The 17936-nt window shown below is 35.6% G+C and overlaps 2 protein-coding genes across 3 annotated transcripts; both read right to left on the bottom strand.

Annotated features, from left to right (window-relative positions):
• Positions 1–9768: 9768 nt before the first annotated feature.
• On the bottom strand, positions 9769–11535 carry LOC145960631 (mitochondrial inner membrane protease ATP23 homolog). Its single transcript, XM_083080238.1, has 5 exons — positions 11139–11535; positions 10826–10871; positions 10652–10733; positions 10224–10448; positions 9769–10112 (listed from the first exon to the last, which is right to left on the bottom strand). Exons 1-5 carry the CDS (start codon positions 11374–11376, stop codon positions 9915–9917), a joined length of 789 nt encoding a protein of 262 aa, XP_082936364.1. The 5' UTR covers positions 11377–11535; the 3' UTR covers positions 9769–9914.
• An 891-nt stretch (positions 11536–12426) lies between these two features.
• On the bottom strand, positions 12427–16282 carry LOC145960632 (uncharacterized). Of its 2 annotated transcripts, XM_083080240.1 has the most exons (3): positions 16227–16245; positions 15709–15971; positions 12427–15576 (listed from the first exon to the last, which is right to left on the bottom strand). In XM_083080240.1, the coding sequence occupies exon 3, from the start codon at positions 15526–15528 to the stop codon at positions 13963–13965; it is 1566 nt and encodes a 521-aa protein (XP_082936366.1). In that variant the 5' UTR covers positions 15529–15576; positions 15709–15971; positions 16227–16245; the 3' UTR covers positions 12427–13962. The 2 variants fall into 2 exon arrangements, with proteins under 2 accessions (XP_082936366.1, XP_082936365.1); XM_083080239.1 differs by having other exon boundaries at positions 15709–16282.
• Between the last annotated feature and the right edge of the window lie 1654 nt (positions 16283–17936).

The raw sequence follows: 17936 nt of genomic DNA on the forward strand, positions 1-17936 counted from the left end.
AGCCTATTTTTTGAGGTTAGAAAAAAAACCTGACGTGATGGGGTTATTTGGACATCGGATTCGGTTTCAGCATGGTCGATTACATATAGTAAGGTAGGTCAGGTCCCAGGAAAAATATTTTCGATTTTTTTTGTGGAGCTGTGTTATTTTCATTTTATTGTACTAATCTCTATTGTTACAAAAATAATTTTTATGTTTGTACTGTATTGTTTATTTTTTGTTTCATATATCAAATAAATTTAAAAATACATAGTCTTAAATTGATTCTTTTATATTTTAATACTATTTATTAATATTTTGCTTATCAATATTTTCATTTTTTTTATATTTAATAAAAAAATAAAAATGTTAATTGCTTATCAATAATTTAATTTTTTTAATATATTTAATTCTGAAAATTAAATTTGTAATTTTATTTTAGCTTAATATTATGCATGTTTATGAAAATTGTTAAATTTGAAATTATTAAGTTTCTTAAACTTGATTTAAAATTTATCAATTTGAATAATGGCTATCTATCTATGATTGGCTGAGAAAACAATAATATGATATAAATGGAGGCTTCTTGGCCCAAAGCGTTCATTGGCTGATTAGAATGCTGCGCAAGAGCACCTCGTTTTCTTTACACCATGCTGTTGTTACGTCCGGTGGACTCCACGATTCTTTTCTTTCCTCGAAACGATTTCGTGGAAGAAAGAAATCAAGGATCGATTTGCATTCGGAATGCAAAGCGATTCTTCTTAGGAATAAAGATAGCACTTAGAAGAACGCAACCTAACCCGCGGGTATCGCCATTAAACTTTAACAAATCTAATACTGAGAATGGCCAGTCGAGATAGCGTTAACGAAACTCTAAATAAATTTGCGAGTTATATGATGAAAAGTTATGAGAAATTCTAACTGTCCCGTATCTATTGGTACGGCTTTATGTTCCAAGCCTCTCTATCTAAAGAATTTTCAAAATAAAGATCTGGTCCTCGGGAGAGTGACAAATAATAAACGTAAGACAAACCTTTCGAAATTGATAGTGCACGTGCGCTCGTTCGACAGGCCACCCTCAAGCGTTCTCCGAATCGCCAAATCATCAAGTGATAAGATAATCAGCTCACTCCCACTCTCTACTGGATGGAGCTAAGTCTCGAGCCAAAGGGCTTAACCAATTAAAATCTTAAGAGACCCCTCTCCTCCTAAAAATCAAGCTCCTTGACCTTAGGAAGGGAATAATAGAAATTATTTTATTCGCCTAAAAAGATTCTCCACCATCCACAAGGGAGGAGGAGTAAAAACCTTAAAACTCGCGAGCCGAAGACGCGGACACACAGTTCATTCTTAAAAAAATATCACGCCAGCTCTTCCGTGCAGTTCAGAGTCTTTACTCACAGTCTTACTAGAAAGATTCTCTCGCCGGTTTTCTCCTGTTCACATACAATAAAAAGAAAGAATATATATATTCTAAAAGTGCGACCTATCGGTGAACAAACTCTTCACGTGCGAGTAAAGTGAAGTGAGTGAGGTACACGGCGGATCAACCGAGCCCTTCCTCATCACCAGCCAGCAATTAGACACCTGCGCCTCCAGATGCGGCCGGGCTGAATTTTGTTTACGTATTGCAACGCTCACAATAAGTAGTAAGTCTAAATTTTCTCTCAGTCTTTATTTCTCTTTCCCATTCGACTGGCGATATCAAAAACGATCTTTAGGTAATTAAAGAGTTTGAGCTATAGATCCTTAAAGTAATAAAAATTTAATCAATAATACTCTCGATCAGTTAGAATTCCATAATAACCATCAATAGTAATTTATCGTTAACAATTCAATTCCCCTTTCCATATAACTCTTATCTATTCGTTGTGGATTTCAGAATTGGAATTCACGAATATTCCTCCTATCTATTCGTTGCGGATTTCAGAATTGGAATTCACGAATATTCCTCTTATCTATTCGTTGCGGATTTCAGAATTGGAATTCACGAATATTCCTCCTATCTATTCGTTGCGGATTTCAGAATTGGAATTCACGAATATCCCTCCTATCTATTCGTTGCAGATTTCAGAATTGAAATTCACGAATATTCCTCCTATCTATTCGTTGCGGATTTCAGAATTGGAATTCACGAATATTCCTCTTATCTATTCGTTGCGGATTTCAGAATTGGAATTCACGAATACTTCCCTACTCTCCAAAGATTCTTTGCAGCAGACTATCCCATTAGTTTCCCTTAATCTTCTTCCCAATATATAAAAGAAATTTATATATATATATATATATATATATATATATACATATACAATTATTTCTTCAAATTGTGACCGGATATATTTCAAATGAAAGGATTAAACGATAAATAAATCTTAAGAATCGTTTCTTGATAGAGACCTAATATACCTGATCGATCATCTATCTTCATCAATAATTACCGTATCTAAATCGCGTATCTTAAATTTTATTAGTGTCGCCTCACAATTCGCGGTCAAACAATAGGCGTTGGCGGAATCGCCGGAACAAACGGTTAAGAGAAGGGCTGGCTCAATCTATATCAGAGTCCATTATCAGCGGTTCAGTAAATCATCCAACCACTAGTTATAGGCAGTAATAAACTCGACACTAACACACACCCTCCTAACCCCTCTTCCTCACCGCTTATCCCGAATTATTCTCCAATCTTGTCCCCAGGGCATTCCTCGACCTCCCCCGGTACACCTGTTCCGGGCCCCGCGGCGTCGTCTGCTTCACCCCCCAGATCTCGTATCCCGCCCCCACCAGAACTTTCTCCTTCCCCAGCTACTCCCTCTACCCTTGTTTTCGAATCCTCTCCTTCACCTTCTCCCGCACCCTCCTTAGAATCTCCCTCTCCTTCCCCCATACCTGTTATCACCCTTGATTCAGACCCTCCTTCCCCTTCCACCTCCTCGGAGATTTTTGAATTCGGCGAGGCTCTGGGAGATTTCGCGAGAGATCTTCCCGACCTTGAAGAAGATTCCCCCGACTTTGACTTCCCTCCCGATTCCCCGTTGGAACATCCTGACACCCCTGAAATTCCTGAACCTCCCCCTTCTCACCCTTTAAGCTATTTCCTATCTCAGTTTCCCCTCCTCGACTTCCCCATTCCCGAAGGATCTTTCCGCGTGGGTCCCGGTCCTGTGGACCACGAGGAGTTCCTTCACTACCTAACTACTGCCCCTTCCAATGCTATAATTGCTTGGTATCTCCCTGGCTCCCACCTTCCACTAGGCGTTCCTATTCAAGCCCTGTGGAGGAAATTTCCTCCATCCACCATCCAGTTTCACAACCTTTGACCCCTTCTTTCCTCCCCACCTATAATACACATGTTTAGATAGGAAATTTTAAATTTAAAAGAAACAAATTTGTAATAATCTCCAGCCAGGGTTAATGACTTAAAATTAGATTTACCACTTTTATTCCTGGCTGACGTCCTCCGAACCTATGTAACACCCGCGGAAAATCCCTCACATATACAAAACAACACACAAAAAATTTTCAATTATATTTTGTATTTTTAGAAAAAGATTTTTAAGTAACCCTGTAAATATATTTCATATCGCTCAAACAACTGATTAATGAATAAATGGTAATTTACGATAAAATCTTCATTTAATTTTGCTACCCATTCTCATTCCCTCAATCTCGAAATCGCACAGGGTCCCGTCCCGAGTAAAAGAGATTCGATTCTCTTACCGAAAAGGGACCGACGAGCGTAACGGCCTAGGACACTCACAGAGTTAAAGGGGCCATTCTGGTCACTGACCTGTGCCAGGCCCCTGACAGTGCGCTCGACCCGATCTGTACACACGCCCGCAAAGTGTGTCACCGGGTAAGTAGGTTGCGTCCTTCCAGATGGCCCGACCTTTCGAGGGTCTGGACGTAACACTGTAAATGGCCTATAATGTTTTTTCGAATGAATAAAAGAAAGTAACAGGATGACACAGTCTTATTAAATTTGCAACACACTATTCACTCTTTATTTAAGACACAAGATACAATAGTTTCGACTCGACTGAAATAATGCGTGTGCTTTATTCGCATGTGCTTTATTCGAAGCAAAAGTGCGTAGCTCCGGTTTCTTCCCGGATAAGGATCCTCAAATCGAAGGATCTCGAAAGATCAGGAATGTTTCCTCATATCCGGTATAACAGCGCCATCGCATAGCGCTGCGTTCGCAGGATGGGCGGTTTGCGCCCTCGCAAATATCGTCTGCTATAATACTGTTAGGTGCTGACATCTTACAATACAAAAATAGATTCCTCACTTCCTCCCTCTCACCACCTGAATCCAATTTTATAATCCCCGAAGGTATGCTTAATGTGATTAATTCTATATGCCCTCCCTCCACATTTTTCTCCACATACTCATCTATAAACGACATCCCCACTATCACCAATCCATTCCTAGAAGATCCTTTCACAATAGAAGAACTATACTCGGTATTAAAAAAACTCAAAATTAAATCTTCACCCGGTCCAGACCAAACAGATAACAATATTATCTCCAAACTACCAAAGCAGTATCTATCAACACTTCTCTCTCTCCTCAATGAGATGTATGACAATGACATGTTTCCTTTGTCTTGGACTCAATTCCTCGTATTTCTTATACCCAAAAACTCTCCAGGTAAATTCCGCTCAATTTTCCTTACCTCTTGCCAACTCAAACTTTTGGAAAAACTCATCTTATCCAGACTGGAATGGTGGATTGAAAAACACGTCCTATTATTTAACACGCAATATGGATTCAGCAGAAGACGTTCATGTCAAGACAACCTTGGCATCCTCTCTTCCAAAATCTATACTAACTTTGCCTTACGACAATCCACAATATGCATTTTCCTTGACATCGAGGGCACCTTTGATAATATCGTTCCCGATATTTTAATTTCTGACCTCGTCAAACTTGGACTCCTCCCGAAAATGGTTTGTACGTAATCTAGTCTCCCAACGATCCATTCAATTTGTCATTAACGATGAAACCTCAATTCCATAAGTATCCAGAAAAGGAGTCCCTCAAGGATACTCAGTCCTCTTCTCTTTAATTTTTACATCTCCAAATGTAAAGAACATATTAAAAAATCTTGTAACCTTCTACAATTCGCAGACGACTTAGTGGTGTTCTCTAGAACATCGAATATTGAATCTACCTCCAGAGATCTTGAAATCTCTTTAAATCGACTCTCCACTTATCTTCGCTAGAGAGACTCGAAATATCCCCTACCAAGTCAGCCATGATTATCTTTACCAATAAAAAATCACCAATTAATCCTACAATCAATCTCAACGGCATTCCTATTAAACAAGTTCAGCACCACAGATTCCTAGGAGTAATCTTTGACAATAAGCTAAGTGGCAGGCAGCAAGTTCAACATCTGGTTCACAAATGTTCTAATCTCTCCAACATGATCAAAACGCTAAGAGGAACTTGGTGGAAAGCTGATGCCCGCTTTCTACTCAACATTTACAAATCTCTTATTAGAGGTTCTATGGAATTCAGCTCTTCCTTTCTACCTCTCCGCAACAAGTCCCTCATATCCAAACTAGAAGAAATTCAACTAAAATCTATTAAACTCAGTTTAGGTCTCAGGAACTCCACCCCCTCCAACGTGATACTTTCAGAAGCCGCCATCCCTCCTCTTAAACTAAGATTTGAATACTTAGCCTCTGTTACGAGATCATTCTATTCATATGACGCGCGCATCAACCGAACGGCCGGATTTTCCAACCGGTATAGCCGCGCGGCGCCACTTCAGATGCTAGAGGAGGGGACGGAGTGGGCCTTCTGGCTTTTCTTTGTCCCTTCTCTTCCTTCTTCTCTTTGTTACGGCCGTGGCTAGTCACGGTTCTCGTGTGTGCAATATTAATTGGTTTTATTGTGCAATAAGGCTTTTCCCAAAGGTGAGATTCCTCGAATCTCTTGATCGCTTCTCAATCACGAAGGTGACTATTAAGGCCGATCATCTATATCAACGAGCTCTCATATCATAAGATCAGTCACGAGAGAAAGCAACAGTACGACCATTCGGCCATCTTGATGCATTATACGACGAATGGACTAAGCGACATACACAATACCCATCAATTTTATCATTTACAAGTTGGATTACATATTTCACATTTAATATCTCTAACTCAAGTAATTCAGGTAACTCATACGTTAACAAGAAATTTGAATATCCACTGTGAAGTATATTGCTTTGTTTCTAATTATTATTTTCTAAGACAAAGACATAATTTGATACTTGGAATAATGTGTCGTCATTTAATGATTATTTATATTCATTAATATTTCATTATTTTTATACTTAATATATATTTGATATTATTTTTATACTTAATATATATTTGATTATACTTATTTATACTTATCTATACTTAATTATACTTATTTTCTTTTCTTCTTCGTTATTGTTGTCTAGTGAATATTACGAATATCAAACCGCTCAATTCAAAGAATTAGATATACGTAGGTCTTTTTATATTGTATGATTTTATTTTATCTGTATATCTGATTTGTATAACTAAAACCTTGTCTTTTATCTGTGTTTGTTGCAGTTGTAAGATCCCTTATATTTTCTCCTTCTCTTAAATTAACAAACAAAGTTAAGCAATTATTACTCTCTACACAGTTACCATTGCCGTAACAGCCTCTAAAACAATAATTAAATCCTTAGCAATCGAACCACATACTATCATAGACAAATTATATGATTTATATGATTTACAAATCAACCTTATTCGTAATTCGTCCTATGACGTTTACAGTCGATTTCTGCTCTACAGAACATTCATCTCCTACAAAAAATACAAATCGAAAATTGCATCTTTTGTACGTCCTCCAGTCTTCTGCCACTCATATGATGCAATGACACATAAGCCAGAAATCATCTTAACAACTCATGAACAAGCAAAGGACATCAAAAGTTTGCCCATTCCTCAGTTTACCTTTCAATCTCTTTATCATTACCTAATCAATGATAATCAAATTTTTTTTACAGATGCTTCCAAAACCGATTCCTTTTCCTCAGTAGGAGTAGCACTATACTCCCCCACACTCAAAATTCAAAGACAATTCAAAATCAGCTCCTTAGCTTCAGTTTTCACAGGAGAATCAATAGCCATTCTCTCAACAATCAATTTTATCCTTGACTCCAATATTAATCAAGCTATTATCTTCTCAGACTCCAAAAGTGTTCTAGACACGCTCTCCTCTCCAATTATCCTCAGAGACTATAACTATATTATCCCGCAAATTAAAGAAAAACTTAAAACCGCTTTCCACTCCAACATCAATATAACGCTCGTCTGGATTCCCGCACACTCTGGTATCGTAGGCAACGAGACGATTGACTTACTAGCAAAAAATGCAATACGTCACGGAACTTCACTTATTCAAAACATTCCTTACACTGACTTATATGCTTACTCCAAAAGCAATCTACTCTCATCCTCTCAAAATTCTCTTCGCCAATTATTCAACAAAAAAAGAACCCTCTACTTTAAATACTACTCCGATTTCACTCTTTCCCCATGGTTTCTCAAGTTAAAAACCGGTCGCTTGGAAATAACCACTATTTCTCGTATCAAGTCTAATCATTACAACCTCAATCACAGCTTATATAAATGTAACATAGTAAACTCGCCAGCATGTAACTGTGGTCACGCGCAGTGATGCCAGAATGGTTACACTGGCAACAGCAAATTATTTCGCATAGAGTATAGCTCGGCGTTCCTGTGGAACAATCGGGGGTCGAGGGGCGTCGAAATAATTTACTGTTGCCAGCGTAACCATTCTGGCATCACTGGTCACGCGCAACAAGACATTGATCATATATTATGGTCGTGTCCCCACACCTCCTTACACCCCCCTCCTTGATTTTGTCCCTTCAAAAAACTCTAAATTCAACAGTACCTAAAAACATTCACAAATTACTTAAAAATCCCTCGCTATCTATTATTACTCCCATCATTACGTTCCTACGTAAAAATAATCTTTCAATCTAACTCCTTCTTTCTACCCTAAATCTATAGACGCTCACATCGCCCACATAGTCAAAAGCAAACATTCAAACATCTAAATCTGGCAGTATGAGCAAAAAAACATAAGCTCCTTGCCATCAAATACAAGAAGAAGAACTATTTTCTCTTATAGTTTAAAAATTAAGCTCCGGACAAAATTTTGCAAAAGGAAAAATCGTCTTAGAATTCACTCAAGATATTTTAAAGACAAATGTTTGTGTAGAATCACCCTATATATAAAATTAATTTGCGATTGAATTATATAATAAGATGATATACTCAAGAAAATTTTATAATATAATAAAATTTAAAAGTAATACTAATGTTCTCTTTCTTTGAAATTGCCGATTTATATAACTAGAAATATTTCTATAATAAACCCTAATTTCGATTGAAATACATATAATAAAATATAAATAAATAAAAGAAATACTCAATTAAAATATCAAATGTTTTTAACACGTTCGCTGCCACGCTCCTCGAACATAGTTTGTTTCCACACGCCAAGCACTTTCATTTCTATAAGGTCAGTACGAGTCATCTCGTAGCTGGCTTGTGAAACTCATACCAACTACGAGTATACTCACAATTGGCAGCGAACGTGTTAATAAAATTATACCATTCACATTAAATATGATGTGTATAATGTGTATCAAATTCCCAATGACTATTATTCACTTGATTATTTATGAAGTTGTACACACAAATTAATAAGATCATAAATTCTTAAGTTTTTATTCACACCGATATACTGGGTGTTAAAAAAGTCTGGACACGGTCGAATATCTCGATAAGGAAGAGTTTTACTAGAAAGTGTTTCAGACAAAAGTTGTATGGCTTCGAGGGGGACATAACATGTACCATTGGTTTGACCTTGAAGAGTTATTTGAAGGTCTCATAAAGGTCACCTTCAATTTCTTAAATGGAACTCTCTATTTTTTGTTGCATATTCTTGTAGCTTATCTTGAGGGCTTTCCAAAACACTATAATCAAATATTTTTCCCTCAAGTACTTTTTGAGTTATAAGGCTTGAAATCATTTCTTAATTTTACATAAACCGTAAAATATCTTGTAAAATATTCATTTTTCGATTATCTTACCTTCATACTTTTATATACAAAATAATGAGAGGAATCAATTGGTGTAAAGAAAACATACAATTGTTTTTAAGAAAAAATATGGAATTGTTAATTGCAAATTACATATTTTTTCTTCAAAACAACTATGTGTTTTCTTTACACCAATTGATTCCTCTCATTATTTTGTACATAAAAGTATTAAGGTAAGGTAATCGAAAAATGAATATTTTACTAGATATTTTACAGTTTATGTAAAATTAAGAAATTATTTCAAGCCTCATAACTCGGAAAGTACTTAATGAAAACTAACTTAATTATAGTGTTTTGGAAAGCTCTCGAGATGAGCTATAAGAATATGTAAAAGCATATAGGGTGTCCCATTTAAAAAGTTGGACGTGACCTTCACGTGACCTTCAGGTGATTCTTCAAGGTCAAACTAATGGCACCATGTTATGTCCCCCTCGAAGCCATACAACTTTTGTTTGAAACACTTTCTAATAAAACCCTTCCTTATCGAGATATTCGACCGTGTCCAGACTTTTTTAACACCCAGTATATTAAAAAGTAATCGTAATATGGTGTCTGTATGCTATCTTAACTTAAAATTTTGTTCAAATTTACTAAGTGTTTGTTAAAAACTAATAATGACTGTAAATAAAGCAGAATTTTTATCATATAATATTGATTTATTAATAAGTATAAATATCAGTAAATATATTATCAAATAGACTGTGTGTGTGTGTGTGTGTGTGTAGATATATTTCCAGTCTAATTGACTAATTTGTGTCTCTCCACACAATTTTTATAAAATTTAACAATTATACCCATATAGATGTGCTTCTGCATATGCTCTCGGCATATCATCTGAATTCCTACGAATCCTCCTACCAATTGGTTCTAGATCATTGTAACATTTTGTGAATACTCTTTCTATGGCTGCATCTGCTACTTCTTCTGATACTGTGTGTACTGCCATTACTGACATCTTAGCTTTATGTTTCACACAATTCTGAAAAAATACATTACACATAAATATATATATTCTAAATTAAAAATAGCATGCACATACAAGGACGAATGTATCATCCTCCTTCAAAATCAATACTTTGACACAATTTACCTGATGCGTTGCTTTTATATTAATAAAAGACGAATCGCCTTGTAGCATTGAACTTATAAAACTACAATGACCGATATTCGCTGCTCTGATTTCGGTACAGGCTAGATGATCGATATTTTTCATATCTAATTTATTACGACAATAGTCAAACATATGAATCATTTCATGTAACAGAACACCGCGAACTATGTTTTCACTGTGTGCCATGTTTTGGCAAATAACTACCTGCAAAAGAAATCAATTTTATTCTTTATAACATGTATATAAAATATAATAATACATAATAAACTTTTAAAATTTTAATTTAAAAAAATGCTTTGATATATGTGACATATCATCAATAAGACATTTCATCAACAAAAAACATACAATATAAAATAAATTTAAATTAAATAACTTTAACAAGTTAAATAAATAAATATACTCACTTGATTTAATTCGGAATCGTATCCACCAGTTACAAGTGGATTGCATACTTCGCAAGAAATATGTCGACGCATATCTATTTCACTGAAACATTATTTATTAATGATTTTTTTATACTACAATGAAACAAATGATCATAGATTTATATAATTAAATTAAAATAATAAGCTACAAACCATCCAGAACTCTTCAGTGCTCCCATCATTAGTTTTACTATAGGACCTACAACAAAATAAATAAAATAATAAATTAAACAATTTTTTTATCAAAAAAAATAAATGTATATTTTTTATATTTATTTAAAAATGTAATGGATTAAATTTTTATTAAAGACATAAATATATTAAATTTTCCTTTGTGGAAAACATTCTTTATATATGTTTTAAGCAATAAAACAGTATTTTACACTTGTAAAAGCATAAAAGTAAAAAATTTATATCTTTACTCTTTTTATTTCACCCTTGTGTGCATAGATAAGGGATATCGTACTATCTTTTATGCATCTATAAACATTGTCTTCGCATTTGGCTTTATCTATCGACTCTCGTCCCGCAGCTCCAATTAACAGATTAAACCAGCTACGCTTTTGTTTAGCTCCTCTCCTTTCGGGATACATATCAGATCCCCATAAACCGTTGTTGCTTGAATTATCCGCGGTGACTGCTTCTTTGTTAGCATCACCTTCGTTTCTCTTCCCATCATCTGACTTTTCATTCTTCACTGTCATTGTTACGCGAAATAGAAAACCAAAAATGTGATACAAATAAATCAATATAAATAAATATCAATCGCACTGCACCTTATGGTAGTCAGTCAAATATTCATGTATCAATGACTTTGTGCGGATCTATTTCCCAACTTGAGATTATAACAAGTTACATCATAGGGTGCGTTCCGAATTACGCATGAAGCGCGTAGACTGCATAGAAAATCGTTCCGATTTCAAGGAGACTTAAGGCGTAAAACTTAAGAAATTGACCAATCACAGTCGAGTATTCTCTTAATACTCGACTGTGATTGGTCAATTTCTTAAGTCTTACGCCTTAAGTCTCCTTAAAGGCCCATATTCTGAATCCTCTTTTATCGATAAAAGTGCTCCTAAAAGCGGCCTGTAGCCAATCAGAAGGCTTATATGCCACTTTTAGAGGCACTTTTATCGATAAAAGAGGATTCAGAATATGGGCCATAATCTCATTGTAGACGCCTAAATAAGGGGTAAATCTCGCGCATGCGTATAAAGCCGGGTCTACATTGGTCGTATCGTAAGGTTGTAAGGCCGTAGTCGTAAGAAATTGACCAATCACAGTTGATTATTCTCCTGAACTTCAACTGGGATTGGTCAATTTTTTACGACTACGACCTTACAACCTTACGATACGACCAATGTAGACCCGGCTTAAAGATTAAGAGTTTTATTTTTGACAACTTTGAAAATTCAAAGCTTTAAACTTGTCAAAAATGATCCTAATATGGACGATGTCTTTTTTTTCTTTCTGTGTTATTAATTTTATTTATTTTAATTATTGAAATTATTTTATTTATTTTAATTATAAGCAAAATATCTCTTTTGACTTCGAATATACTAATATACACTTTTAAATGTTTTATATTTCCAACAAAATTTTGCTTATATATAATACTAGTGCTTAGAGATTAACATAAAAAATACTAGATATATATTTTCATTTTACAGTTTTCACTTTACATTGGACCTTAGAAAATATTTTTAAGATGTGGCTTTCAGGATGCTTTCAGTAAACGAACTTTTTCGATGATATTCTTCTCTATCTTTTTATTTAGGAACTACACAAAAAATATCGAATATAAAAAGTGCGAATACTCGGATATAATCGCATATATATAATCGATACGCTGAAGACTTCGTTAACTTGAACTTCAAAAAAAATACTATACAAATACTATAAAAATAAAAAATAAAATAAAAATAAAAAATCTCTTACTACGATTAGTTATGATTACGTGGCTGAGCACTTTGAATGCTCATGGAAGAATGTCACATGGTTTTTCGCCTTCTTTCTACATCATTCTTCCTCGATGTCATTAGTTTATATTCAATATCGATGTCATTCGTTTTATCATGAGGTAGTTCGCTTGAGCGCAGAGCCCTCGAGTTATTAGATACGCATGCTTCAGGTACATACGCAAAAGTTTCTTACAGTTTTTTAGTTAGACTGATGTGTGTCATTCGTCTCGAATGATTCAAATTAGACATTAGTTGTATGAACTGAGTAAAAACGTTTTCTTAATAGCTGACTCTTTACACTTAATAAGTATCATGCCGAAATATTGAGAATTAGCATCTATATGAGAGTTGAGTTTCGGTGATAGGATTGTAAACGTTAAGAATCAAAAGTGAATATAATTTCACTTTTAAAACTTTTAAATACCTGTATGCAATATTTGAAATCAAATTAAAAAAACAATATATCTCTTTCAAATTGTGCAGTGACGAGAATAGTGTGAATAAAATTTTATATTAATTTAAAAAATAGCTGATTGAAAAATCACTGAATTCCTAAGACCATTGTCGGGCGAAGAAAATCTCTGATTGCTTCTGTATGATGGAGCTTAATGTAATTATGTTCGAGGAAACATAGCTCAGATATTCGATCACTTTCTAAACATTGATTTTTTTATAATTTAACTCAGTTATGTTTTCTAAGAATAATCAAAATTCCGCATAGCGTTTCTAGATTAATTTCTACTGTTTCTAGGGGATCAATATATCATCTATATGTAGATTATCTTTTCTTTACGAATAAACAAATGAAATTGAAGAATATATACTAGCCCAATTCAAAATTCCGCAATATCCGAAAGAAAGTCTAGTATAATCAAATATTAGTCGGAGATGAAAAATACTTTATGCAGTCCAAATAAACTTTAATTTTATGGAATTCATCTTTAAGATTTAAAAGGATAGAAATCCCATTTATCATTAAACTTAGCAAGACAATCCTCTATAAGAAGAAATAGTATTTTTGCTTAATTACCCTACTTAAACTGTGATCTGCAAATTTGAGTTTGCTCTGTTCACACTAATCTTTTAGAACATATGCATATAGTGAATCATCTTTGAGATGAACTTTTACATAATAATCATCTAATTTTTTGACTGGCCATCCTTAGATTTCTCAAACAGTAAATTTTTAAGTCGGTCATTTATTTATGTATCAAACAATAGAAATATTGTTAGTGCTCTAAAGTATTTTCAAATTTGCGCGATTAACATACTGTATAATAGCGACTGAGAAAATGTATCTTATTATTTTTATCATTGCTGTTTGGATTTTCAATTATCGAAAGTAATTGCTACATCATTTTTATCTAAGAAATCAGTACCTAATATTATCTCTGTTGTTGTATCATAGTCTTCTTTTAACACATGTAGATTTACATCAAAATTAACCATAGGTATTTGGTCACAACAAAGTGTGATTTTTCTTGAACCGTATACTTTGAATTGATAGAAAGCCAGTGTATCTTCATATGAAATGTTTGATGAACTTAACGATTTCTTAAATGATTTAAAAAACTTTTTGTAAATATCAACTCGAATAAAGGAGAACAAACTACCTGTAGCGACAAGCGCATATAAACAACACTTGTACCCGTTAAGTTTTATAATTTTCAAACACGATGTCTTTGAATAAATTTCATTAATATTCTTTGTCATATAAGAGTCTGGGAGTGTTTGTAACTTCAAAACTGCAGGGGATGGCGTAGAATGCGAATGTTGCGTGTCCTCCTCCTTTAGCTTGGAGCAATCCAACTGGCAATGACCTGGAGTTTTACAATAACTGCAAAAAATTTGGCAATCCTTCAAAAGATGATCTGCTTTTTCACAATTATTACTCTGCTGTTCCGTCGATTTTGTAGATTTAGGTAGGTTGGAGTACCAAGAGTCGCTTGTGATTTCATCCATCTTGTTAAGAAATTCATCAATGGAATCGATATGGAATGAAGCGATATGTGCTGCATTTTGCACACTCTCAATCTTGATTCCATCGATTAGTAAATCGATGGCCTCCTTAGGAGTCAAGTCAATATTATATATAAGTGAGAGACAATCCATAGCATATTCTTGGAATGATTCTTCTAAGTAATTCCACTTTCTGGCTTTTATTTTTGATAAAATCACAAGAAACAAACCCCTTCTATTGAATCTTTTCATGATAGCTTCTTTGAAGCCTGTCCACGATTCTATCATGGGACCTGATCCAAAGTCAAACCAACATCTTGCTAGTTTAACCAACTTGCTTGTTGCTGCGAGGAATATGATGTCATCTGGCACTTTATGAATTTTGGATACTTGATCGACCCGTTGAATCCATAGTTTGACATTCTCTACATCCGTTCCTCCAAATTCTGGTATTTGTGGACTTAGTACATTAACTGCATGCGTAGTTTCAATCAATGATTGACGCGAGAATTTCTGTCCTGTTTCAGAACAGATATCTGAAACAGCTGATAGCGTATTGGCATCATTTTGTGATAAAGCTACACCAGTGGTTCCAGCTGTCACTGCCTGGAGTATCTGTTGCAAAAGCTGCTGCTGCTCTTGCATTTGCTTTGCAATGGACGATACAAGTGGAATTAGAGGCGACAGAATCTGTTCCAAGGTATTGTTGGTACTTGCTGTCAGAAGCTGAACATTTTGGTTCGTGGTCTCTTCTGCCTGGCTTAGGACATTTATAGAAGTATTTTCAAGATGCACCATGATAGCGTCGATAATTGAATCTCGGTCACCGAGCTCGGGAACACTGAGACAATAACGAGCTGCCTCTGCCTTCAATTGTTCAGTAGTCATCAATTTTAAGGCGTCCAAGGTTAAACGAAAATTGCAAGGGTAACCCATGACTCCAAATTTGTGGCAGAGACTTATGCGGGTAAATTTGCAAATTTCCTGATGGAAAGAAAGTCAGTAAGTAGTAATAATTAGTGCTATTATAATTATAAGTGTTAATTGAAGACAAGTGAACGCTTGTCGCTGACCGAGGGAATAATCGTTACCAGGTTGATGTCAAGTCGCACTCACTTTTGATGGTGTAAGATTTTTTCTTCTTTGAAAATATCTCGAAGATGGCACGTGATCTTCAGGATACGTGAAGGTGTCAAGTGCTTTTAATAATAAAAAGTTCTTTCGATGGTATTCTTCTTTGTCTCTTTGTTATTGATCGTCTTGATAAGGCCTCCGCTACAATGGCTGCGTTCAGCAGAAAAAGCTGCTTTGCAACTGTTGTAAAATGCGTGAGCCTGATTGGTGTATGCTCTTAATTTTGACTGAATCTAAAGCGTCGTCTACAATGAGATTTTAAGGAAACTTAATGCGTCGTCTACAATGAGATTTTAAGGAGACTTAAGGCGTAAGATTTAAGAAATTGACCAATTAAGGGCAGTCTACAATGGCAGTAGCAGTAGGTCGTAGCAGTCGTAAGCGAAATTAACCAAATCCATTTTCTACGGATTTCGTGCGTTCTACGGCGGTCGCGCATACGCAGTCACGGAAGAATTCTGCGTTCTTAATTCTGATTGCGCGTCCGCCGTAGAACATACATTATAGCTGTAGGAAATGGATTTGGTTCATTTCGCTTACGACTGCTACGACCTACTGCTACTGCCATTGTAGACTGCCCTTTATGGCCATCACACATAAAATTCCATAAGCACGTAAGACGTAAGCGTAAGGAAATCGACCAATCACGGTCAAGTATTAGCCCCTCCAAGGGGTCAAAACTCGACCGTGATTGGTCGATTTCCTTACGCTTATGTCTTACGTGCTTATGGAATTTCATGTGCGAAAGCCTTTACAGTCGAGTATTCTCTTAATACTTGACTGTGATTGGTCAATTTCTTAAGTCTTACGCCTTAAGGTTCATATTCTGCATCCTCTTTTATTGATAAAAGTGCCTTTAAAAGTGGCTTATAAGCCTTCTGATTGGCTGTAAGCCACTTTTAGAGGCACTTTTATTGATAAAAGAGGATTCAGAATATGGACCTAAGTCTCCTTAAAATCTCATTGTAGACAACGCTTAAGGCGTAAGACTTAAGAAATTGACCAATCACAGTCAAGTATTAAGAGAATACTCGACTGTGATTGGTCAATTTCTTAAATCTTACGCCTTAAGTCTCTTTAAAATCTCATTGTAGACGACGCATAAGAGCATACACCAATCAGATTCACGAATTTTACAACAGTTGCAAAGCAACTTTTCCTGCTGAACGCAGCCATTGGGTGCATCCAGAAGCACAACCGCTCATTGAGCGGCTAAGTAGCAATTGGCTGCGTTCAGCAGAAAAAGCTGCTTTGCAACTGTTGTAAAATTCGTGAGCCTGATTGGTATATGCTCTTAATTTTGACTGAATCTAAGAGCATACACCAATCAGATTCACGAATTTTACAACAGTTGCAAAGCAGCTTTTCCTGCTGAACGCAGGCATTGGCCGCATTCAGCAGACTCAACCGCTAAGTAGCAATCGAACATGGGGTCTGTTCTTTTTAGCTGCACTGCTACACGAGTGCAATAAGTTAGATAGAGACAAACATACTTTCTTTCACTCTAACTAATTGCACTAGTGCAGCAGTGCAGCTAAAAAGAACAGGCCCATGATTGGTTTCTACTTTCAGGTCCGACCAATCAACGTCGAATTACATCGGAAAATCTAGTAATGTTGCCCAACTGTTGAGTCTGCTGAATGCGGCCATTGGGTGCATCCAGAAGCAAAACCGCTCACTGAGCGGCTAAGTAGCAATTGAATGTGATTGGTTTCTATGTTTGAATTGACCAATCACATTCGATTGCTACTTAGGCCCAGTTCCACAACTCGAGTTAATCCGAGTTTAATACGTTAAACTGGATCCTGATTGGTCCATTCGCCACTTAAACTCGAGTTAACTGGATTGTGGAACTGGGCCTTAGCCGCTCAGTGAGCGGCTGTGCTTCTGGATGCACCCATTGAATGTGATTGGTTTCTATGTTTGAATTGACCAATCACATTCGAGTGCTACTTATGCCCGATTTCACCAACCGCGTTTATCTTTAATCTTAGGGTGCTTTCCATTTAGCGACACAAATCGACACAAGTGTCATTCTATCTTTGTTTGTGTTATTCACTGAAAAAAGATAGAATAATGCTTGTGTCGACTTGTGTCGCTAAATGGAAAGCACCCTTAGTTTAACTCACTCTTTATCTTCTTCTAACTCTTCCTTTAGAAAGAGACAAAGAGTGAGTTAAACTAAGTTAAAGTTAAACGCGGTTGGTGAA

This window comes from Camponotus vicinus, unplaced genomic scaffold (genome assembly GCF_025532165.1).
Source record: "Camponotus vicinus isolate PSW18456_S1 unplaced genomic scaffold, iyCamVici1.0 SCAF_10, whole genome shotgun sequence".
Classification (NCBI taxonomy): Eukaryota; Metazoa; Arthropoda; class Insecta; order Hymenoptera; family Formicidae; genus Camponotus; species Camponotus vicinus.